The sequence below is a fragment of the Plectropomus leopardus genome, chromosome 8, assembly GCF_026936395.1.
Source record: "Plectropomus leopardus strain MGB_pleo_1.0 chromosome 8, ASM2693639v1, whole genome shotgun sequence".
Taxonomy (NCBI): Eukaryota; Metazoa; Chordata; class Actinopteri; order Perciformes; family Serranidae; genus Plectropomus; species Plectropomus leopardus.
The window spans coordinates 20453955-20479386 of NC_142183.1; the positions used below are offsets into that span (position 1 = coordinate 20453955).

The 25432-nt window shown below is 41.8% G+C and overlaps 2 protein-coding genes across 7 annotated transcripts in view; one reads left to right on the top strand and one right to left on the bottom strand.

Moving 5' to 3' along the window:
* LOC121947940 (fibroblast growth factor 18) overlaps positions 1-25432 on the top strand; it is a 307943-nt gene that overhangs the window by 220083 nt on the left and 62428 nt on the right. The window contains exon 1 of one of the 6 annotated variants that reach the window (XM_088081127.1): positions 23895-23956. The exons of the other annotated variants lie outside the window; for them this stretch is intronic. The gene's annotated coding sequence lies outside the window, so the exon portion shown is untranslated. Of the gene's footprint in view, positions 1-23894; positions 23957-25432 lie in introns of those variants that run through there. 6 annotated transcript variants of the gene reach the window in all.
* pcdh2a1 (protocadherin 2 alpha 1) lies at positions 17100-19661 on the bottom strand. The gene has a single exon (XM_042493428.2). The coding sequence runs from the start codon at positions 19491-19493 to the stop codon at positions 17100-17102; it is 2394 nt and encodes a 797-aa protein (XP_042349362.2). The 5' UTR covers positions 19494-19661.

Here is a 25432-nt window from a genome sequence, read left to right on the forward strand (position 1 = left end):
GATTGATGGAGAACAGCATGGACATGGAGGTGTTGGCTATCTCCTTCTCCAGGATGAAATAAACTAGATACTGGTTTTCATGGAGGTCAGGGTCAAACGCAGTGAGTGAGCTGAGCAAGGCTCCAGGTGCGTTATTCTCCATCACACGTATAGTATAAAATGACTGAGGGAACTGTGGAACATTGTCATTAACATCCAGCAGTTCTAACGTCATAGTTTCATTGTCAGATAAAGGAGGAGAACCTCTGTCCGTCACGGTGAACGTGACGTCATATTCTGGAACCTTCTCGCGGTCTAATGGCTCTGACACCACTAATTCATAATAGTTATCAGAGGACTCCCTCAGTTTGAAAGGCATGTTATCTGGAATATGAAGATCAACCACTCCATTGTCACCTGAGTCTTTGTCACTGACACTAACTACTGCTATCACTGTGTCTGTTTCTATGTTTTCATTGACCGGACTCTGAAATGATTTAATAGATATTTCTGGGTGGTTATCATTCATGTCTTCAACCAGAATCTTTATAGTACACTGCCCTGATAATGCACTGGCTCCTTTATCGGTTGCTATAACTTCCATGTCGTAAATCTTGAAATCCTCATAATTTAACATCCCTTTAACAGTAATTTCACCAGTGGCTGGGTTCAGATTAAAAGTTTCTTGTGTTTTTTCTGACGTATATAAACTATATGAATACGTTACATCAGAATTGGATCCCTCATCTAAGTCTGTTGCATTAAGATGGACAACAAGACTTCCAATGGGAGAATTTTCCATGATATTTATACTGTAATTTACTTTGTCAAATGTAGGAGCGTTGTCATTTGTGTCGGACACATGAACAATTACACTTGCAGTGCCCGAACGAGCAGGCGTGCCTCCATCTACAGCTGTTAGTATTAAATTATGGACAGGCTGCTGCTCCCGATCCAACGCCATTTTCAATATCAAATCGGCAAATTTAGACCCATCTCTCCCAGTCTGAACTTCAATATTAAAATGGTCACTTTCGCTCAAATGGTACGTTTTTACTGAATTGCTTCCAACATCAGGATCAACTGCGTTGCTTAATGAGAATCTTTCCCCAGCAGGCGTTGCTTCAGAGATGTCCAAATGTATGGCGTCTCTTCGAAACTGTGGGGCGTTGTCATTCATATCCAGTATTTCCAGTTCTATATTAAATATTCGCAATGGATTTTCAAGTATGACTTCCATCTTCAAGTAGCACAACGTCAGCGTTTTTGTACAAAGATACTCCCTGTCAATTTTCTCGACAACATACAGTTCACCAGTCTCTCTGTTCACCTCCAAATATTTTTTGTTGGCGATGAGGTCAAGACGCATCTTCCTCTGATGCAGTGTTTTAACATCCAGGCTGAGATCGCTAGCAAGGTTAGCAACGACTGATCCTTCTTTCATCTCCTCTGGTATGGAATAATGAGTCACTGAGGCAGTTACATGATTTACGACAGAAAAGATAACCATAAGCGCCACGTACCTTTTCCGTGAAAGCATTGTTACATCGGATCTCATTGTTGTCTTTCTGCTTACCGTACACAGCACGCCAGTCGTTAAAAAAATCATCCACTGATTAACAACGTTTCGATTAGATTCTCCATCCAACCGCATTGATGGACATATAAATCCGGGAATATTTTTGTTTAGTATAACAGTCAAATCGCCCCTTTCACCTTTAATGTGAGTTTCAGCACCACGGAGCTGTCCGGCTGTTTGACACTGACGTGTTTACAATGGTTGCTATCATGGCGACTGTAGGGCACTGTTTTATGATTAAACAGCGCCACTCTTTGCAAATTTCAGAATAATGTATTTAACATTCGATAGTGCAAAAGACACATAATGTCATACATTTTAAAAGTGGTTGTACAATGGTTGACTGCCATACATATTGTTAAAAAGAGTTATGTTGGTTTCTTTTTCTTAAGCGTTCCTTATTATTAGGCTTATTATTATTTTTTTTATTATTAATACAATAATAATAATATTAATAATTATTGTTATTATTATTATTGTTGTTGTTGTTGTTGTTGTTGTTGTTGTTATTGTAACGGTATGAATCAAAACGTAAATGGCAATTTAAATGACAATGAACTGCATTCATCTTAACTTTGGCCATACCTGCAGAGTTGAAGCTGCTGAGTCACTAGTGTCTGTCAGTCCTGTCCCTCTCGGTATGCTGGACACGATGTATCTGGAGCCCTTTGGCACAGGTTGTCTGACCACCAGCTTTCCTTTCCTGGTCTCTGCTAGAAACAGACTGTACCAGTAGGCATCGTTGGACACCAGAGTGGAGTCTGCGATGGTGGAGTTCCTCTCACTGAGCACACTGTTCCTGCAGGGAGGAGCCGCTTTGCTGGGTTTGGGTTTCTGACACTTGAGCACGATGGTGACCAATATGGTGATGAGCAGCAGAAATGACACCGAGCCCAGACCGATGACCAAATACAGGTTGAGGTCTGAAAAGATGTCATATTCTAGCGGCACCTCAGTCATGTCAGAGTAGGCCTTAACGGCAGTCTCCACTGTGGACAGCTTGATGGTGACTGTAGCAGAGAGAGCAGGCTCCCCGTTGTCCTTGGCAACAACAACCAGTCTCTGGTGACGCGGATCTCTGTAACTGAACATCCTCATAGTCCGGATCTCTCCGTTGTACTGGTCCAGACTGAACAAGGTGGCGTCAGTCACCTGTAGAAACTGGTAGGTAATCCGAGAGTTGTGCACCGAGTCTGTGTCTAAGGCTATCACCTTGGCAACCAGAGAGCCTTTATCGGTGGATCTGGGGATCTTTTCCTCCACCACCGAGCCGTGCGCGCGCCACGGAGACACAATCACCGGAGCGTTGTCGTTCTGGTCCACGATAATGATGTGGACCGTGACGTTACTGCTGAGTGGAGGAGAGCCAGAGTCTCTGGCCTCGATGTGGAAAAGAAACTCCTTCTCGATCTCATAGTCAAAAGTTTTCAGTGCGTAAAGGTTCCCGTTCTCTGGATTGATGGAGAACAGCATGGACATGGAGGTGTTGGCTATCTCCTTCTCCAGGATGAAATAAACTAGATACTGGTTTTCATGGAGGTCAGGGTCAAACGCAGTGAGTGAGCTGAGCAAGGCTCCAGGTGCGTTATTCTCCATCACACGTATAGTATAAAATGACTGAGGGAACTGTGGAACATTGTCATTAACATCCAGCAGTTCTAACGTCATAGTTTCATTGTCAGATAAAGGAGGAGAACCTCTGTCCGTCACGGTGAACGTGACGTCATATTCTGGAACCTTCTCGCGGTCTAATGGCTCTGACACCACTAATTCATAATAGTTATCAGAGGACTCCCTCAGTTTGAAAGGCATATTATCTGGAATATGAAGATCAACCACTCCATTGTCACCTGAGTCTTTGTCACTGACACTAACTACTGCTATCACTGTGTCTGTTTCTATGTTTTCATTGACCGGACTCTGAAATGATTTAATAGATATTTCTGGGTGGTTGTCATTCATGTCTTCAACCAGAATCTTTAAAGTACACTGTCCTGATAATGCACTGGCTCCTTTATCAGTTGCTATAACTTCCATGTCGTAAATCTTGAAATCCTCATAATTTAACATCCCTTTAACAGTAATTTCACCAGTGGCTGGGTTCAGATTAAAAGTTTCTTGTGTTTTTTCTGACGTATATAAACTGTATGAGTACGTTACATCAGAATTGGATCCCTCATCTAAGTCTGTTGCATTAAGATGGACAACAAGACTTCCAATGGGAGAATTTTCCATTATTTTTATACTGTAATTTACTTTGTCAAATGCAGGAGCGTTGTCATTTGTGTCGGACACATGAACAATTACACTTGCAGTGCCCGAACGAGCAGGCGTGCCTCCATCTACAGCTGTTAGTATTAAATTATGAACAGCCTGCTGCTCTCGATCTAAAGCCTTTATCAAAATCAATTCAGCAAACTTCGATCCTTCTCTTCCAGTCTGAAGTTCAATATTAAAATGTTCACTTTCACTGAGATGGTAGGTCTTCACGGAATTGCTTCCAACATCAGGATCAACTGCATTGCTGAGGGAGAATCTTTCTCCTTTCGGTGTTGCTTCAGATATATCCAAATGAATGGCGTCTCTTCGAAACTGTGGGGCGTTGTCGTTCATATCCAAAATTTCTAGTTCTATATTGAAGATTCGTAAGGGATTTTCCAGTATTACCTCCAGTCTAAGATAGCAAGACGACTTTGCAGGACAAATATTTTCCCTGTCAATCTTTTCAACAATATACAGTTCACCAGTGTCTTTGTTCACATCCAGATATTTCTTATTTGCAATGATGTCAAGGCGCATTTTTCTCTCATTCAGTGTTTTAACATCCAGACCGAGATCAGTGGCAAGGTTTGCTACCACGGATCCCTCTTTCATTTCCTCTGGTATGGAGTAATGAGTCACCGAAGTCGATATGTTTTGAACGAAGGAATAAAGGAAAATAATAGCGAGCAGAACGTACCTTTTGCTAGACGGCATTGTTTCAGGGGACCTCATTGTTGCGTATGGGATTTCACCGCAGTTCAGTCAATATAATGGACATTTCTCGTCACGTACATATTATATTTAACGGCCTTCATCCCAAGCATAATCTTATCGTTTACATAACGAGGATGTATCAGCGGCAAACAAAAGCAGTCGCGTTTTCGGCGGGGCTTTTCAACACTACAGAGCTGTCCGGTTTCCTCGCACTGTCATAAAGACAACGATTCATTGTCATGACGATCATTGCCTGTTTTTTTTTTTAATTTACTCAACAGCGCCATCTATCGCATTTTAAAACAGCATTTGTTTCACATGTAGCAAATGAAAAAAAAGTAGTGATTTTAAATGTTTATTTTGGTTTGTGTGTTCGCTTGCTTACTTGTTTGTTTTGCAGATACTGCCAAGCATAATCGCAACACATCTCAAACTTTGCAATTTCAAAATGTTGACGATAAGCCATAAAATATAACTTGTACCTATAAATAATGCATAACTATAACATTAAAAGTACTTTTGACCCTATTAATGCGCTGAATTAATGACGCTAAGGCTAATAACCTTAAAAAACTCTACAGTATAAGCCGAAATGTTACTCATTACTGATAACTTTATAATCAAATGTGCTCAGTGGACTCTCACCTGTAGAGTGGAAGCTGCTGAGTCACTAGTGTCTGTCAGTCCTGTCCCTCTCGGTATACTGGATACGATGTATCTGGAGCCCTTTGGCACAGGCTGTCTGACCACCAGCTTTCCTTTCCTGGTCTCTGCTAGAAACAGACTGTACCAGTAGGCATCGTTGGACACCAGAGTGGAGTCTGCGATGGTGGAGTTCCTCTCACTGAGCACACTGTTCCTGCAGGGAGGAGCCGCTTTGCTGGGTTTGGGTTTCTGACACTTGAGCACGATGGTGACCAATATGGTGATGAGCAGCAGAAATGACACCGAGCCCAGACCGATGACCAAATACAGGTTGAGGTCTGAAAAGATGTCATATTCTAGCGGCACCTCAGTCATGTCAGAGTAGGCCTTAACGGCAGTCTCCACTGTGGACAGCTTGATGGTGACTGTAGCAGAGAGAGCAGGCTCCCCGTTGTCCTTGGCAACAACAACCAGTCTCTGGTGGCGCGGATCTCTGTAACTGAACATCCTCATAGTCCGGATCTCTCCGTTGTACTGGTCCAGACTGAACAAGGTGGCGTCAGTCACCTGTAGAAACTGGTAGGTGATCCGAGAGTTGTGCACCGAGTCTGTGTCTAAGGCGATCACCTTGGCAACCAGAGAGCCTTTATCGGTGGATCTGGGGATCTTTTCCTCCACCACCGAGCCGTGCGCGCGCCAGGGAGACACAATAACCGGAGCGTTGTCGTTCTGGTCCACGATAATGATGTGGACCGTGACGTTACTGCTGAGTGGAGGAGAGCCAGAGTCTCTGGCCTCGATGTGGAAAAGAAACTCCTTCTCGATCTCATAGTCAAAGGTTTTGAGTGCGTAAAGGTTCCCGTTCTCTGGATTGATGGAGAACAGCATGGACATGGAGGTGTTGGCTATCTCCTTCTCCAGGATGAAATAAACTAGATACTGGTTTTCATGGAGGTCAGGGTCAAACGCAGTAAGTGAGCTGAGCAAGGCTCCAGGTGCGTTATTCTCCATCACACGTATAGTATAAAATGACTGAGGGAACTGTGGAACATTGTCATTAACATCCAGCAGTTCTAACGTCATAGTTTCATTGTCAGATAAAGGAGGAGAACCTCTGTCCGTCACGGTGAACGTGACGTCATATTCTGGAACCTTCTCTCGGTCTAATGGCTCTGACACCACTAATTCATAATAGTTATCAGAGGACTCCCTCAGTTTGAAAGGCATATTATCTGGAATATGAAGATCAACCACTCCATTGTCACCTGAGTCTTTGTCACTGACACTAACTACTGCTATCACTGTGTCTGTTTCTATGTTTTCATTGACCGGACTCTGAAATGATTTAATAGATATTTCTGGGTGGTTGTCATTCATGTCTTCAACCAGAATCTTTATAGTACACTGTCCTGATAATGCACTGGCTCCTTTATCAGTTGCTATAACTTCCATATCATAAATCTTGAAATCCTCATAATTTAACATTCCTTTAACAGTAATTTCACCAGTGGCTGGGTTCAGATTAAAAGTTTCTTGTGTTTTTTCTGACGTATATAAACTATATGAATACGTTACATCAGAATTGGATCCCTCATCTAAGTCTGTTGCATTAAGATGGACAACACGACTTCCAATTGGAGAATTTTCTATAATTTTTATGTTATAACTCAGTTTGCCAAAAGTAGGAGCGTTGTCATTTGTGTCCAAAACACGAACAATTACACTTGCAGTGCCAGAGCGAGCAGGCGTGCCTCCATCTACAGCTGTTAGTATTAAATTATGGACAGCCTGCTGCTCCCGATCTAAAGCCTTAGTTAAAATTAATTCGGCAAATTTAGACCCATCTCTGCCAGTCTGAACTTCAATGTTAAAATGTTCACTTTCACTCAGATGGTAGGTTTTCACTGAATTGCTTCCAACATCAGGATCAACTGCATTACTGAGAGAGAATCTCTCTCCTTTCGGCGTTGCTTCAGATATATCCAAATGTATGACATCTCGTCGAAATTGTGGGGCGTTGTCGTTCATATCCAAAATTTCTACTTCTATATTAAAGATTCTTACTGGGTTTTCCAATATTACCTCCAATCTGAGATAACAAGACGCTGATGACTTCGTATTGCAAACATTCTCTCTGTCAACCTTTTCAACAATATACAGTTCACCGGTCTCTTTGTTCACATCCAGATATTTCTTATTAGCAATGATGTCAATACGCATCTTCCTCAGATTTAACGTTTTCACGTCGAGGCCGAGATCTGTGGCGAGGTTAGCAACAACTGATCCTTCTTTCATCTCCTCAGGTATGGAATAATGAGTTACTGAAGTCGAAATTTTGTGAACGAAAGAGTAAAAAATAAGACTAGCTAGCAGCACGTACCTCTCTCTTGACGGCATTGTTGGTCTCATTGTTTTATGTGAGTTCACCGCACTTCAAACGATGTAATGTACGTTTCCAGTAATTTTGAATTTTACTGCAACGGCTCTCATCCCAGGCATGCTCATGTAGTTTTAATCCAGTTGATTTATCCAAGCTAATGAAGAAATCCGCGATTTCGGAGTGGAGAGTCAGCACCACGGAGCTGTCCGTCTGTTTTATAATGTGACTACGACACATTGTCATGGCGTCCCTGAGCAGTTTTTTTTAAGAGAATAGCGCCACCTTTTGTGTTTTTAAAGACTGTGCGATAAATGTGAAGGACATTGGCATTGTATGCACTAGATTTTATGTGAATACAAATGACCTCTTCAGCAGATACTGCGGAATCTTAAAACCAAGAATGATATTTTAATCTCGCATGTTCTGAAGTGAGGAATTAAATGTATCTTAATACTGATAAATGTTAATTATAAAAACACGTGTAAACTTGGATTATTACCTGCAGAGTTGACGCTGCGGAGTCACTAGTATCTGTCAGTCCTGTCCCTCTCGGTATGCTGGACACGATGTATCTCGAACCCTTTGGCACAGGTTGTCTGACCACCAGCTTCCCTTTCCTGGTCTCTGCTAGAAACAAACTGTACCAGTAGGCATCGTTGGACACCAGAGTGGAGTCTGCGATGGTGGAGTTCCTCTCACTGAGCACGCTGTTCCTGCAGGGAGGAGCCGCTTTGCTGGGTTTGGGTTTCTGACACTTGAGCACGATGGTGACCAATATGGTGATGAGCAGCAGAAATGACACCGAGCCCAGACCGATGACCAAATACAGGTTGAGGTCTGAAAAGATGTCATATTCTAGCGGCACCTCAGTCATGTCAGAGTAGGCCTTAACGGCAGTCTCCACTGTGGACAGCTTGATGGTGACTGTAGCAGAGAGAGCAGGCTCCCCGTTGTCCTTGGCAACAACAACCAGTCTCTGGTGGCGCGGATCTCTGTAACTGAACATCCTCATAGTCCGGATCTCTCCGTTGTACTGGTCCAGACTGAACAAGGTGGCGTCAGTCACCTGTAGAAACTGGTAGGTAATCCGAGAGTTGTGCACCGAGTCTGTGTCTAAGGCGATCACCTTGGCAACCAGAGAGCCTTTATCGGTGGATCTGGGGATCTTTTCCTCCACCACTGAGCCGTGCGCGCGCCACGGAGACACAATAACCGGAGCGTTGTCGTTCTGGTCCACGATAATGATGTGGACCGTGACGTTACTGCTGAGTGGAGGAGAGCCAGAGTCTCTGGCCTCGATGTGGAAAAGAAACTCCTTCTCGATCTCATAGTCAAAGGTTTTCAGTGCGTAAAGGTTCCCGTTCTCTGGATTGATGGAGAACAGCATGGACATGGAGGTGTTGGCTATCTCCTTCTCCAGGATGAAATAAACTAGATACTGGTTTTCATGGAGGTCAGGGTCAAACGCAGTGAGTGAGCTGAGCAAGGCTCCAGGTGCGTTATTCTCCATCACACGTATAGTATAAAATGACTGAGGGAACTGTGGAACATTGTCATTAACATCCAGCAGTTCTAACGTCATAGTTTCATTGTCAGATAAAGGAGGAGAACCTCTGTCCGTCACGGTGAACGTGACGTCATATTCTGGCGCCTTCTCGCGGTCTAATGGCTCTGACACCACTAATTCATAATAGTTATCAGAGGACTCCCTCAGTTTGAAAGGCATGTTATCTGGAATATGAAGATCAACCACTCCATTGTCACCTGAGTCTTTGTCACTGACACTAACTACTGCTATCACTGTGTCTGTTTCTATGTTTTCATTGACCGGACTCTGAAATGATTTAATAGATATTTCTGGGTGGTTGTCATTCATGTCTTCAACCAGAATCTTTATAGTACACTGTCCTGATAATGCACTGGCTCCTTTATCAGTTGCTATAACTTCCATGTCGTAAATCTTGAAATCCTCATAATTTAACATCCCTTTAACAGTAATTTCACCAGTGGCTGGGTTCAGATTAAAAGTTTCTTGTGTTTTTTCTGACGTATATAAACTGTATGAGTACGTTACATCAGAATTGGATCCCTCATCTAAGTCTGTTGCATTAAGATGGACAACAAGACTTCCAATGGGAGAATTTTCCATGATATTTATGTTGTAACTTACTTTTTCAAATGTCGGTGCATTATCGTTTGTGTCTAAAACATGAACAATTACACTTGCAGTGCCCGAACGAGCAGGCGTGCCTCCATCTACAGCTGTGAGTATCAAATTATGAACAGCCAGCTGCTCCCGATCTAAAGTCTTAGTTAAAATTAATTCTGCAAATTTAGACCCATCTCTGCCAGTCTGAACTTCAATATTAAAATGTTCACTTTCACTCAGATGGTAGGTTTTCACTGAATTGCTTCCAACATCAGGATCAACCGCGTTACTGAGGGAGAATCTTTCTCCTTTCGGCGTTGCTTCAGATATATCCAAATGTATGGCGTCTCTTCGGAAATGTGGGGCGTTGTCGTTCATATCCAAAATTTCTACTTCTATATTAAATATTCGTAGGGGGTTTTCGAGTATTACTTCCAATTTAAGATAGCAAGACGCCGATGACTTGGTTGTACATATATTTTCTCTGTCAATTTTCTCCACAACATACAGTTCTCCAGTCTCTTTGTTCACATCCAGATATTTCTTATTTGCAATGATGTCAAGACGCATCTTCCTCTGATTCAGTGTTTTAACATCCAGACCGAGATCGGTTGCAAGATTAGCGACGACTGATCCTTCTTTCATCTCCTCTGGTATGGAGTAATGAGTCACTGAAGTCAATGTATTACGAACAAAAGAAAAAAGAAGAACGAGCAGCACGTACCTTTTCCAGGTCTGCATTGTCACAAAGGGCCCCATTGTTACGTGCGATCTTGTCTGCACTTTAAAGAATATGTTGTATGTTTTTAGTGATGTTGAATTTTGCTGTAACGTCCATGATCCCGAACATTTTTACATAATTCTAATCCCGAAGAAATGGCAGCGCTTAAAACGGCGAGACGTTTTCGGAGTGTAATGTCAGCACCACGGAGCTGTCCGGTTATTTCCCCCTCTGCCCTGATGACAATGATTCACTGTCATGACATTCACGGCTGGTATTCTACTAACACAACAGCGCCACCCTTCAGTTTTTTAAGTTGTTGTTTTTACTGCGTTTAGTATGATTTATTGTGTTAAAAAAAAACTTTTATTGTTGTCTATGTCAGTTTAAATTAAGTATCCCTAACAAGAATCACGAGGTTTATTTACTCTATTTTGCTCTAAATTTATCTGACTAAATAGCCTTAAAACTCTGCGATATAAACTGAACTGTCACTCAATATTGATAGATATATAAAGATATAAAGAGATGTGTACAGTGATCTCTCACCTGCAGAGTTGAAGCAGCTGAGTCACTAGTGTCTGTCAGTCCTGTCCCTCTCGGTATGCTGGACACGATGTATCTGGAGCCCTTTGGCACAGGCTGTCTGACCACCAGCTTTCCTTTCCTGGTCTCTGCTAGAAACAGACTGTACCAGTAGGCATCGTTGGACACCAGAGTGGAGTCTGCGATGGTGGAGTTCCTCTCACTGAGCACACTGTTCCTGCAGGGAGGAGCCGCTTTGCTGGGTTTGGGTTTCTGACACTTGAGCACGATGGTGACCAATATGGTGATGAGCAGCAGAAATGACACCGAGCCCAGACCGATGACCAAATACAGATTGAGGTCTGAAAAGATGTCATATTCTAGCGGCACCTCAGTCATGTCAGAGTAGGCCTTAACGGCAGTCTCCACTGTGGACAGCTTGATGGTGACTGTAGCAGAGAGAGCAGGCTCCCCGTTGTCCTTGGCAACAACAACCAGTCTCTGGTGGCGCGGATCTCTGTAACTGAACATCCTCATAGTCCGGATCTCTCCGTTGTACTGGTCCAGACTGAACAAGGTGGCGTCAGTCACCTGTAGAAACTGGTAAGTAATCCGAGAGTTGTGCACCGAGTCTGTGTCTAAGGCGATCACCTTGGCAACCAGAGAGCCTTTATCGGTGGATCTGGGGATCTTTTCCTCCACCACCGAGCCGTGTGCGCGCCACGGAGAGACAATTACCGGAGCGTTGTCGTTCTGGTCCACGATAATGATGTGGACCGTGACGTTACTGCTGAGTGGAGGAGAGCCAGAGTCTCTGGCCTCGATGTGGAAAAGAAACTCCTTCTCGATCTCATAGTCAAAGGTTTTGAGTGCGTAAAGGTTCCCGTTCTCTGGATTGATGGAGAACAGCATGGACATGGAGGTGTTGGCTATCTCCTTCTCCAGGATGAAATAAACTAGATACTGGTTTTCATGGAGGTCAGGGTCAAACGCAGTGAGTGAGCTGAGCAAGGCTCCAGGTGCGTTATTCTCCATCACACGTATAGTATAAAATGACTGAGGGAACTGTGGAACATTGTCATTAACATCCAGCAGTTCTAACGTCATAGTTTCATTGTCAGATAAAGGAGGAGAACCTCTGTCCGTCACGGTGAACGTGACGTCATATTCTGGAACCTTCTCTCGGTCTAATGGCTCTGACACCACTAATTCATAATAGTTATCAGAGGACTCCCTCAGTTTGAAAGGCATGTTATCTGGAATATGAAGATCAACCACTCCATTGTCACCTGAGTCTTTGTCACTGACACTAACTACTGCTATCACTGTGTCTGTTTCTATGTTTTCATTGACCGGACTCTGAAATGATTTAATAGATATTTCTGGGTGGTTGTCATTCATGTCTTCAACCAGAATCTTTATAGTACACTGCCCTGATAGTGCACTGGCTCCTTTATCAGTTGCTATAACTTCCATATCATAAATCTTGAAATATTCATAATTTAACATCCCTTTGACAGTAATTTCACCAGTGGCGGGGTTTAGATTAAACGTTTCTTGTGTTTTCTCTGACGTATATAAACTGTATGAGTACGTGACGTCAGAATTTGACCCCTCATCTAAGTCTGTTGCATTAAGATGGACAACGAGGCCTCCAATGGGAGAATTTTCCATTATTCTTATGTTATAGTTTTGTTTGTCAAATGTGGGTGCATTGTCATTTGTGTCTAAAACACGAACTATAATACTGGCAGTGCCAGAGCGAGCAGGCGTGCCTCCATCTACAGCTGTGAGTATTAAATTATGAACAGCCAGCTGCTCTCGATCTAAAGTCTTCGTTAAAATTAATTCGGCAAATTTAGATCCATCTCTGCCAGTCTGAACTTCTATATTAAAATGTTCGCTTTCACCCAGATGGTACGTTTTTACTGAATTGCTTCCAACATCAGGATCAACTGCATTACTGAGAGAGAATCTCTCTCCTTTCGGCGTTGCTTCAGATATATCTAAATGTATGATGTCTCTTCGAAACTGTGGGGCGTTGTCATTCATATCCAAAATTTCTACTTCTATATTAAAAATCCTCACTGGGTTTTCTAATATTATTTCCAGTTTGATATAGCAAGACGCTGATGACTTCGAAGGGCAAATGTATTCCCTGTCAATCTTTTCAACAATATATAGTTCACCCGTCTCTTTGTTCACATCCAGATATTTCTTATTTGCAATGATGTCAAGACGCATCTTCCTCTGATTCAGTGTTTTCACATCCAGGCCGAGATCTGTAGCGAGATTAGCGACGACTGTTCCTTCTTTCATCTCCTCTGGTATGGAGTAATGAGTCACTGAAGTCGATATTTCACGAACAAAGGAAAGAAGAATAACGAGTAGCACGTACCTTTTGCAATACCCCATTGTTACAACGGGACCCATCTTTGTGTGCGGCTTTACTTCACTTCAACCGAGGTAGTGGTCGTTTCCAGTGATAATGAATTTTACTGTTACGTCCTTGATCCCGAAGATATTCGCATAAATTCAAACCTGGGATTTGTCGGCGCTAGAAATGGCGAGCCATTTTCGGTGTAAATTTCAGCACCACGGAGCTGTCCGGTTATTTCCCCCTCTGTCCTGATGACAACGACTCCCTGTGATGACGTTTATTAACTGGTATTTTACTAACAAAACAGCGCCACCCTTCAGTATTTGTGAGTTTTTGTTTTTTGTAACCTGCATATATTTCTATCCATTGCCGCTTCCTGGTGTGATCTTGTGTGTGTCAGTGTTTTTGTTTACATACTGTGCATGCTTTTTTTGTTTCTTTTTTTGTACATTGTGGCGAACCAATTTCCCCTTGTGGGTTTGATCACGTGAATCCTATCCCCCCACCATAATTTACCATTCATTTACTACATAGGTATAAAAGTAAGTTTTAATTGAGTATCGCTGGTAAAATTCGAAGATACATTTTCACTATTTATTTGCTGAATTGATAGAGCCAAATTACCTTAGAAACTTTTCGATGTAAATCAAAATATCACTCAGTATTAATAAATACAGAAAAGGAGATGTGTACATTCAGCTCTCACCTGCAGAGTGGAAGCTGCTGAGTCACTAGTGTCTGTCAGTCCTGTTCCTCTCGGTATGCTGGACACGATGTATCTGGAGCCCTTTGGCACAGGCTGTCTGACCACCAGCTTTCCTTTCCTGGTCTCTGCTAGAAACAGACTGTACCAGTAGGCATCGTTGGACACCAGAGTGGAGTCTGCGATGGTGGAGTTCCTCTCACTGAGCACACTGTTCCTGCAGGGAGGAGCCGCTTTGCTGGGTTTGGGTTTCTGACACTTGAGCACGATGGTGACCAATATGGTGATGAGCAGCAGAAATGACACCGAGCCCAGACCGATGACCAAATACAGGTTGAGGTCTGAAAAGATGTCATATTCTAGCGGCACCTCAGTCATGTCAGAGTAGGCCTTAACGACAGTCTCCACTGTGGACAGCTTGATGGTGACTGTAGCAGAGAGAGCAGGCTCCCCGTTGTCCTTGGCAACAACAACCAGTCTCTGGTGACGCGGATCTCTGTAACTGAACATCCTCATAGTCCGGATCTCTCCGTTGTACTGGTCCAGACTGAACAAGGTGGCGTCAGTTACCTGTAGAAACTGGTAGGTGATCCGAGAGTTGTGCACCGAGTCTGTGTCTAAGGCGATCACCTTGGCAACCAGAGAGCCTTTATCGGTGGATCTGGGGATCTTTTCCTCCACCACTGAGCCGTGCGCGCGCCACGGAGACACAATAACTGGAGCATTGTCATTCTGGTCCACGATAATGATGTGGACCGTGACGTTACTGCTGAGTGGAGGAGAGCCAGAGTCTCTGGCCTCGATGTGGAAAAGAAACTCCTTCTCGATCTCATAGTCAAAAGTTTTCAGTGCGTAAAGGTTCCCGTTCTCTGGATTGATGGAGAACAGCATGGACATGGAGGTGTTGGCTATCTCCTTCTCCAGGATGAAATAAACTAGATACTGGTTTTCATGGAGGTCAGGGTCAAACGCAGTGAGTGAGCTGAGCAAGGCTCCAGGTGCGTTATTCTCCATCACACGTATAGTATAAAATGACTGAGGGAACTGTGGAACATTGTCATTAACATCCAGCAGTTCTAACGTCATAGTTTCATTGTCAGATAAAGGAGGAGAACCTCTGTCCGTCACGGTGAATGTGACGTCATATTCTGGAACCTTCTCTCGGTCTAATGGCTCTGACACCACTAATTCATAATAGTTATCAGAGGACTCCCTCAGTTTGAAAGGCATGTTATCTGGAATATGAAGATCAACCACTCCATTGTCACCTGAGTCTTTGTCACTGACACTAACTACTGCTATCACTGTGTCTGTTTCTATGTTTTCATTGACCGGACTCTGAAATGATTTAATAGATATTTCTGGGTGGTTATCATTCATATCTTCCACCTCAATCTTAACAGCACATTGTCCTGATAATGCACTGGCTCCTTTATCAGTTGCTATAACTTCCATGTCGTAAATCTTGAAATCTTCATAATTTAACATCCCTTTAACAGTAATTTCCCCCGTGGAAGGATTTAGATTAAAGGTTTCTTGTGTTTTTTCTGACGTATATAGACTGTATGAATACGTTACATCAGAATTTGACCCCTCATCTAAATCTGTTGCAATGAGATGGACAACGAGGCTGCCAATGGGAGAATTTTCCACGATTTTAATGTTAACATTCACTTTGTCAAAAGTAGGAGCGTTGTCGTTTGTGTCCAAAACATGAACAATGATGCTCACCGTTCCAGAGCGAGCAGGCGTGCCTCCATCTATAGCTGTTAGTATTAAATTATGAACAGCCAGCTGCTCTCGATCTAAAGGCTTTCTTAAGATTAATTCTGCAAATTTAGACCCATCTCTGCCGGTCTGAATTTCTATGTTAAAATGTTCACTTTCACTCAGATGGTAGGTTTTCACTGAGTTGGTCCCAACATCTGGGTCAACTGCGTTGCTCAACGAAAATCTCTCACCAACGGGCGTTGCTTCCGATATATCTAAATGTATTGCATCTCTTCGAAACTGCGGGGCGTTGTCGTTCATATCCAAAATTTCTACTTCTATATTAAAAATTCGTAGTGGATTTTCTAGTATTACTTCCAGTTTGAGATAGCAAGATGCTGATGACTTCGTAGGGCAAAGGTGTTCCCTGTCAATCTTTTCAACAATATACAGTTCACCGGTCTCTTTATTCACATCCAGATATTTCTTATTTGCAATGATGTCAAGACGCATCTTCCTCTGATTCAGTGTTTTAACATCCAGGCCGAGATCTGTAGCGAGATTAGCGACGACTGATCCTTCTTTCATCTCTTCTGGTATGGAGTAATGAGTCACTGAAGTCGATATTTCACGAACAAAGGGAAGAAGAAAAACGAGCAGCACGTACCTTTTGTAATACCCCATTGTCACATGGAGTCCCCATTGTTGTGTATGTGTTCAGCGTTTATGGCTCTTCCCTAGATATTATGCATGTTTCTGCTGATGTGAACAATTATTTTTAAGATCTCGATTCAGACGTACTCCCGCGATTTTAATCCCAAAGAGATTTTGTCGAAATTGAGAGCGAAATCCTCCTGCATTTCATTCGTGCGAGTTTCAGCACCATGGAGCTGTCCGGTTATTTCCCCCTCTGTCCTGATGACAACGACTCCTTGTGATGACGTTCATTAGCTGGTATTTTACTAACAAAACAGCGCCGCCCTTCAGCTTTTGTGAGATATTTTTTCTAAACTGCATACGTTTCTATCAATTGCCGCTTCCTGGTGTGAACTTGTGTGTGTCAGTCTTTTTGTTTACATACTGTGCATGCTGTTTTTGTTTGTTGTGTATGGTGGGGAACAAATTTCCCCTTGTGGCACTGATAAAGTGAAGCCTATCCCCCTTACATAATTTACCATTCATTCAGTACATAGGTATACAAGTGAGTTTTAATTGAGTATCGCTGGCGTAATTCACAGATATAGTTTGACTATTTGTTTGCTGAATTGACGGAGCCAAATTACCTTAAAACTGTTTGATGTTAAATCAAAATATCACTCAATACTAATAAATATAGAAAAGAGATGTGTACATCAAACTCTCACCTGCAGAGTGGAAGCTGCTGAGTCACTAGTGTCTGTCAGTCCTGTCCCTCTCGGAATGCTGGACACGATGTATCTGGAGCCCTTTGGCACAGGCTGTCTGACCACCAGCTTCCCTTTCCTGGTCTCTGCTAGAAACAGACTGTACCAGTAGGCATCGTTGGACACCAGAGTGGAGTCTGCGATGGTGGAGTTCCTCTCACTGAGCACACTGTTCCTGCAGGGAGGAGCCGCTTTGCTGGGTTTGGGTTTCTGACACTTGAGCACGATGGTGACCAATATGGTGATGAGCAGCAGAAATGACACCGAGCCCAGACCGATGACCAAATACAGGTTGAGGTCTGAAAAGATGTCATATTCTAGCGGCACCTCAGTCATGTCAGAGTAGGCCTTAACGGCAGTCTCCACTGTGGACAGCTTGATGGTGACTGTAGCAGAGAGAGCAGGCTCCCCGTTGTCCTTGGCAACAACAACCAGTCTCTGATGGCGCGGATCTCTGTAACTGAACATCCTCATAGTCCGGATCTCTCCGTTGTACTGGTCCAGACTGAACAAGGTGGCGTCAGTCACCTGTAGAAACTGGTAGGTAATCCGAGAGTTGTGCACCGAGTCTGTGTCTAAGGCTATCACCTTGGCAACCAGAGAGCCTTTATCGGTGGATCTGGGGATCTTTTCCTCCACCACTGAGCCGTGCGCGCGCCACGGAGAGACAATCACAGGAGCGTTGTCGTTCTGGTCCACGATAATGATGTGGACCGTGACGTTACTGCTGAGTGGAGGAGAGCCAGAGTCTCTGGCCTCGATGTGGAAAAGAAACTCCTTCTCGATCTCATAGTCAAAAGTTTTCAGTGCGTAAAGGTTCCCGTTCTCTGGATTGATGGAGAACAGCATGGACATGGAGGTGTTGGCTATCTCCTTCTCCAGGATGAAATAAACTAGATACTGGTTTTCATGGAGGTCAGGGTCAAACGCAGTGAGTGAGCTGAGCAAGGCTCCAGGTGCGTTATTCTCCATCACACGTATAGTATAAAATGACTGAGGAAATTGTGGCGCGTTGTCATTGACGTCTAATAGATGCACAGTTATTGTTTCGTTATCAGATAAAGGCGGTGTCCCTGCGTCTGTCACAATCAGTGTGATATCATATTCAGGCACTGATTCACGATCCAGGGGTTCGGACACTACGAGCTTGTAGTGCATGGGCCTATCTGATGTTTTGTTGAGAATAAAAGGCATGGGTTTATTGATGGATAAACTTACGTTGCCATTAACACTAGTGTCTCTGTCACTTATTCCTACCAGTGCAATGACACTTCCTACAGGGATGTTCTCATCCACAGTGTTTTTTACAGACTGTATGGTAATTTCTGGATAATTGTCGTTCATATCTGTCACGTGGACAATCACTTTGCACTGCCCCAGCAGGGGATGCGTCCCTTTGTCTCTTGCTTCAATGTGCATTTCATAAACTTTCATATCTTCATAGTCTATGGTACCCTTTACAGTTATCTCCCCTGTGTTAGGATTTAATGCAAACACGTCTTGTGTTTTTTCTGAAGTGTAAAGGGTGAATGAGTACACTATCTCTGAATTTAAACCCTCGTCAAGATCTGTAGCGTTAAGCTTCATCACTAAGGTTCCAATCGGGGCATTTTCCGTCATATTGATTGTATACGTCTGCTTGTCAAACCGAGGAGGATTATCGTTTGTATCCTGCACTCTAACAATAATATTGGCGGTTCCGGAGCGCACAGGGACCCCTCCGTCCACAGCAGTCAGTATTAAATTATGGACAGCATTTTTCTCTCTGTCTAAAGACTTAGTCAACACCAAATCAACATATTGAGTTCCATCACTGCCCGTCTGAATTTCGATGGTGAAATGTTCACTGACACTGAGTTTGTATGTTTTAATTGTATTTATGCCAACATCTGGATCCACACCATTAGGCAGAGAGAATCTCTCTCCCGGTGTTGCCGATTCTGAAACGTCGAGCTCTACTCTGTCTCGTCGGAAATGTGGAGCGTTATCGTTTATGTCCGTTATTCCAAGTTCAATGTTAAAGATGCGTAAGGGGCTTTCTATGATAACATCAAGCTTTAGAAAACAGGAGGTAGTTTTTGAAGGACAAAGATATTCCCTGTCCATCTTTTCCACGATGTACAACTCTCCTGTCTTTTTATTGACATCTAGATATTTCTTGTTATGGAAAATATCAAGTTTTACCTCTCGTTGTGCCAAACCTCCAGGCTCAAGTCCCAAATCCGCAGCGAGATTAGCCACAACAGATCCCCTTTCCATCTCCTCCTCTATAGAATACCGTGTCACAGCAAAAGCTCTTGGCCATACTGCAGACAAGACAAAGACAGTGGTCCAGAAATTCATCCTTTCATCTGCAGAAAACAGTACTCCAGAATCTCAAAACGTGTGCTGTTTTTGTTGCTTTTGACTTAAGAAAAAAAAAGAATAGGACATTTCCTTGCACCGTGTTGCTTATTTAAAAAATAAAAACCATATCTTTCAGAAAGCTGTGTCCTACACCCTTTTCAAATGGGTGTGTCATGACTATCAAGAGAGAGAGATGCATTATGCTTTAGTGGTCAACAGTGACACCATGTGACAGAGACTGCGCTTAGCTTTGCAGTTAGAAACAGTTTTGTTGGCCAAGAACTTGATAAAACATGGTCTCACAAGACAGTGATTCTTTGTGTGTGTGTGTGTGTGTGTGTGTGTGTGTGTGTGTGTGTGTGTGTGTGTGTGTGTGTGTGTGTGTGTGTGTGTGTGTGTGTGTGTGTGTGGAAGGGCTATTAATGCACGTTTTAAAAAAGAATATCAGGTTCAGTTTAAATGCATTCTGAAACTGGACTGTATTGTATCATATTGCCATGCATTGCATAATATGGTGCTATATTTCTTCAGTATGTCATATGAGGCATCATAACAGACATAAAGTTGCTTGTCAGCTTACAGATTGTGCTCCAACTACTTCCTTCACATCTCATTGCACATCTCATGGGGAGCCTAATTTTTCTGTTCTTATTAAGAGCATATTTTTATATAGGCCTAGGCCCTATTATGAAATTATTTTCAGTGCTCCCCACATGTAATTTATCTTGATATGCTTTATCAAGAAGCAAGAATGTACAAGGCAGACAATGTAGTATATACTAGTATACGTTAGTTGACTGCCATTTCACTTGCCTTTTCAATGAATTATCACTTGAAATTTAGAGCTGCATAGATTTTACCCACTCACAACCTATTTCAACCCTACTCATATTTTATTGTTTTTAAGGACAGTGATTTAGTCATCATCTTGTGGTGGCAAAACTGAAAGGAACATCTACAATATAATGCAATTCAGTAACAACATAATCGACAGACTCAAAAACTACTACAGAGTTTAAGCATCTTGAGATGCAAGATGAATTTCAGATTTTTTTCTGATAATAACATGTACTCAAATCAAATAAAATATCACGACAGCAAAGGTTTCAGCTCCTAGACGAGATATATCGAAAAAAGATTTGGAGATGTTTAAATGAGTTTTGTAAATGACATGATTTACGCAGTGATTACTTTGTCTTTATTTTTATATAAAACAAGCCAGATGCCTTTGTTTAGTCAAGCTTAAAGAAAGAAAAAAAAATCAAGATAATGTAATTAGGAATTTGAATCATTTCCTCTTAAATTAAAAAAAATAAAAGAATAATAATAATGCCAATGCTGCCTGTGAATCTGTTTGTTTGGGGTTTTTTTGTTTTGCAGATAAGTGAATCCTTTATTTGATGATGTTTTGTGAAAACAGTGAGGGAGATATATTGCATTTTAAGTCACTATTTTACACTGTTTGATTGCATTTCTCCAGCTTGGGATTTTTTTCAGCTGCTGAGTGTGCACATTTATTTGAAACAGAGGAACCAAAGGAAAGAAGAAGTTGGCTACTGGCCAATTGTTTCTTTTTCTTCAGCGGGAGCTAACAATGAAAGTTGTAGAATAAACAAAGTGAATAATGGAACTGAAATAAAGTTCAAGGAGAAGCTTATTTTTTTCTATGACTGTTCATCAGGACCCAAATCTAGGTCAGCCTTGATCATCTTGAGTATCAGCTCAGCCTAATTATTAATATATTATTGAACCTCATATTGAATTTATCAGCAACAGATGAACAAATCATCCCCGGGGTCAAAATTCTGCAATGCTACATCAAAAAAGCCAGCAGCTCTTACCTAACTAACAGTGAAAACAGCATATGTAATGCAAATGAAATTGATTTTAAAACAAAAAAAAAAAAGTACTTCCTCTTGAGCCTTGTGGGAACTTTTTGCTTCAAGGATCTTACCTAGATGCACTGTGATGAATGAATTGATCACATCACCATAAAGTATAATTACATTTTTTTAAAGCCTGAGGGTAACACTGAGACTATCTTGGGCTTATCATCATTTATGTTTCATAGACAGCCTGTTGTAGAAAATATATATTTTGCATATTATTTGTGGCAAAACCTGTATTTTTTGTTGTTGTTGAGAATGAAGATACAGAAATCAAAATACTTTGTCCTAAACAACTATGTAAAGTAATTGTTCCACTGGCTAATTTTTCAGGTTACCTCAGAGTATTATTTCATATATTTTTGTTGCAGCGTTCTGTGACCTGCAAAGTAAAAAAAAGACAGATTGCACCTGTAACTTTATGTCTCCTCTTCTACAGGGACTGTAGAGAGAGAAGTACAAGTATAATGTAATATAAACACAGACAACAATTTATTAGAATTTTTGCTCAACTATAGTATTTTAAGACATCTAGTTCATGTTTTTTTTTTCTACCACTGGATTTATGTCAGACCTTTTAATCCCTTACAGACCAGCAGTGCATGGGGGCACTATGGGTCTAAACTTAACCCTGCTGTGGCCACATGAATCCTCTTATGGACCCACAGATCCCATTATTATTCACAAATGTCACCAGTGGCCAGAGATAAGGGCAATAAAGACCCTCTCCTGCCTGTGCACAAGTTCAGATTAGTTGTTGTGTAAAAAAAATACAATGAAATGCTTGTGCTTGGTGGCACTCTCTGCTACAGATAGATAAGATAACACTACCCACAGTACACAGTGCATACAATCTACGAGCAACAATAGTGCATGTGTCAGCTGTTCAGCAACCTAACTGCCTGAGGCCTGAGTAAAGAAGCTATGAGTGAGACAGGTGGTGTATGATTTGATGCTCTGACAATATTTTTTGGATGGAAGAAGCTAGGTCAGGGCATGAGCAGGATGGCAGGTGTCCTTAATGAAAATTTCAGCTGTTCTTTTGCAGCGTGTGGTGTAAATGTCATGAAATTGTGGTAGTTCTGTGTTGAGATTATTCTGCTGTCTTTACAGTCCTTTGTGGGCATCTGCAGCCACGAGCAGTCGGGTTGCCGAACCACACAGTAATATAGCCAAAACTAACTAGAGTTTTGAGTGTTCATACCAAACTTTCTTGAGATGCCTCAGAAAAAAACAATCTCTGTTGTACTTTCTTGAGGATGCACTTGCTGTAAGTTGATCGTATAAAGGTGTCTTAAATGTGTCTACCGAGGAATTTAAAACCATCAACAATCTCTGCATACTGATGGAATTGGGGGTGTGATTTTGTCTGTTCATTTTGAAGTCATCAGTGACTGCTTTTGTGATACTGACATTTCAAGGGAGGTTTGTTATCAAGGCAACATGTGGTTAGGTCAGTTGCTTCTCTCCTATACGATCTCTCATCTCTCAATTTATGATTATAGCCCAGAGATTTTGGTTATATGTTGTGTGTCTTCTCTTTCGGTTAGTGTTTAACAAGGCACTGGCAAGTTGTTTCATCTTTACATAGCCAAGTTGAAGTTGCTGCTTGCTTGTTATCTTTTGTTTTGGTCTCTAAAACTTATTTTACTGTGACTAACTGCAGAAAGTTCTTGTTTGTTACATTAAGAGCCAGAACAGAGGCATGGATGAGCAGACAGGGCTTCTTTGGCTGTTGTTTACAAAAGCTCTGCGGTAAGATTGTAGCAAAGAAATGTTTCAGCATTCTACACTGAAAGTGATCCTGAATCAGTTGTGACTACGTGGTTTTCTGCTTTTATCAAAGTGGAAATGTGTTGACATTCAGAAGCTGTGCACAGGATGAGGAATTTAACCAGTGATTGATCAGCTCTCATTTGATGACATTTTAATTCAACTTGCATTATTTGAGTGTATCCATCAAATCTGTTAACTTATCAGAGCATGATAAGCATGATTATATTAGCATCAAGAGGAGAGCTTACGGAATGACAGAATGACTAAACTGATTTTTATATTATTATTATTATTATTATTATTATCATTATTATATTTTTATTTGATTTTTGCCCTTTTGTTTTGACATATACAATGTTCTGAGCACCCTATAGAATTAGGAGCCACAGTGATGTTATATCCATGCAGTATATCTGTACTTCACTGATGTGATCCAAATAAATTTAAAGTGCAAATTTCTAAATGTAAAGTATGAGAAGGACTGCAGCATAATTTACTCATTGGCCCCATGGCCGTGGGAAGTAGGGGTGCCCCTGCTGGAAAAGGCCAAAATCACAGCACTCTTCAAAATGAAAAAAATAAAATAAGGAAATAAAATGTAATTTTTTTGTTGGTATTTACCAAATAATGAAGGCTTAAGTAAGTTTTTTAAAAAATAATTAGAAACACTAAATAATTACTAGTTATTAAAATAACGCTAAGCATCATGGTCAACGGACGTGACGTAGTAGGTTAGCTTGCGGTAAACGTGCCAAGCCACTTTTGGAGTAACGTAAGAGAAACACAAACCCAGCAAAGGTACAGTGTCTGTTCTATTAAGAGCTGCCGCCGTGCAGTTTGACACCATTAATGGGCATTTATTTTTCCATGATTATTGGCTATCTTGTTTTGTGCTTTGCAAGTTGGCCTTTTGGATTGCTTGACACTTCACAGTTGGATATGTTCTGGTCTGCTGTGCGCAATGTGTTGATGGCCCCTTTTTTACTGCTAAGCAGGCGCATAATAGTTCAAAGACTGGCACACTTTTTTTCTGGCTTCAGTAAATATGCCGATGATGATTTGTGTGTGTTTGTTTGTGTGGGTGTGCGCGGAAGCGCGCGTGCGTGTGTGCATGCGTGTGTGTGTCGGTGGGTGCGAGCGCGGCCGAAGGTTTAAATACTGTGACATGTTTCTCTGGTTAAAAAATGTGTTTTGGATATGTGTGCAGTGCTCTGATTGATTTAACCTGTAAAACTATGAGTAATCTGTTTGTTCTCGTTCACTATGTGCAACGGAGTGTGGTGACATATGTTTGATCCATATTGCAGTAGCGCATGTTAAAATATAATGTTATAGTATAAAGGGATTTTTCACAAATATGCCTTAAGAAAAAACTCATTCAAATCGATTAATACTTCAGAGGATCATCCTGTTGATTGTTTTCACACACAAAATGCAGCTCTTATCACAGAACCCCGGAACAGAAAAGTCTTTCCAGGCCTCTGCCTGGCCCAGTGATCCCAATATTGTTACTTTCATGCCCCTCCTCTAAAGCTGAAAAGCGTTTAGCAAAAACTACGAATTGGCACACTATACACGATTAATTCTAAACAAGGCACAGCTTTGTAGTTTTTAATGTTATAGAACATAGCAGGAGACTTACAGGTTGAGAACATTTTAGTTGACAACAGTTTACAAATTCATCAAAATCGAATTAATTACCATTAAAAAAAACTCTTCAACTTCATCCCGAGTTGTATTTCCTTCCTTTGTCACTTGGTGGCGACAAATCACCAGGTTTTCTCTACAGTTGCTTAGCTAAAATCATTAGTTACACTGAGCGTCTGCGAGTCTGTCTTATGGCTAGGAGACCAGTCATAACCTCTGTGTTTGTTTTGTAAGGTCATGAAAATAAATTCTCCTGTACACCTTGAACATAAACATTGAATGCAACACCTGAATGCTGTGTCAGGCATAATTAGGGGAAAACGCATCTAAATGCCTTAAATCCTTCCTACACACAAACCAAGAAGTCATTGCATGCAATCTGTAGCTTCACACACTATCTGGATATCTATTTGCAAGATGACGTCACTGTCAGCATATTTCTAAATGTATCTGCTCTACTTTCATTCATAAAGTGAGATTAGAGAGAGAATTTTTATTTGATGATTTATTGCCAAAACCAAATTTATGCTGTTGTGTGGGCGTTGGTCTGTGTTTATCTTCTGGGGGGAAAAAAGGAGGGAGATAGGATCTTCAAGATCCTCTGCCCCTTCTACCTCCACTGCCTTG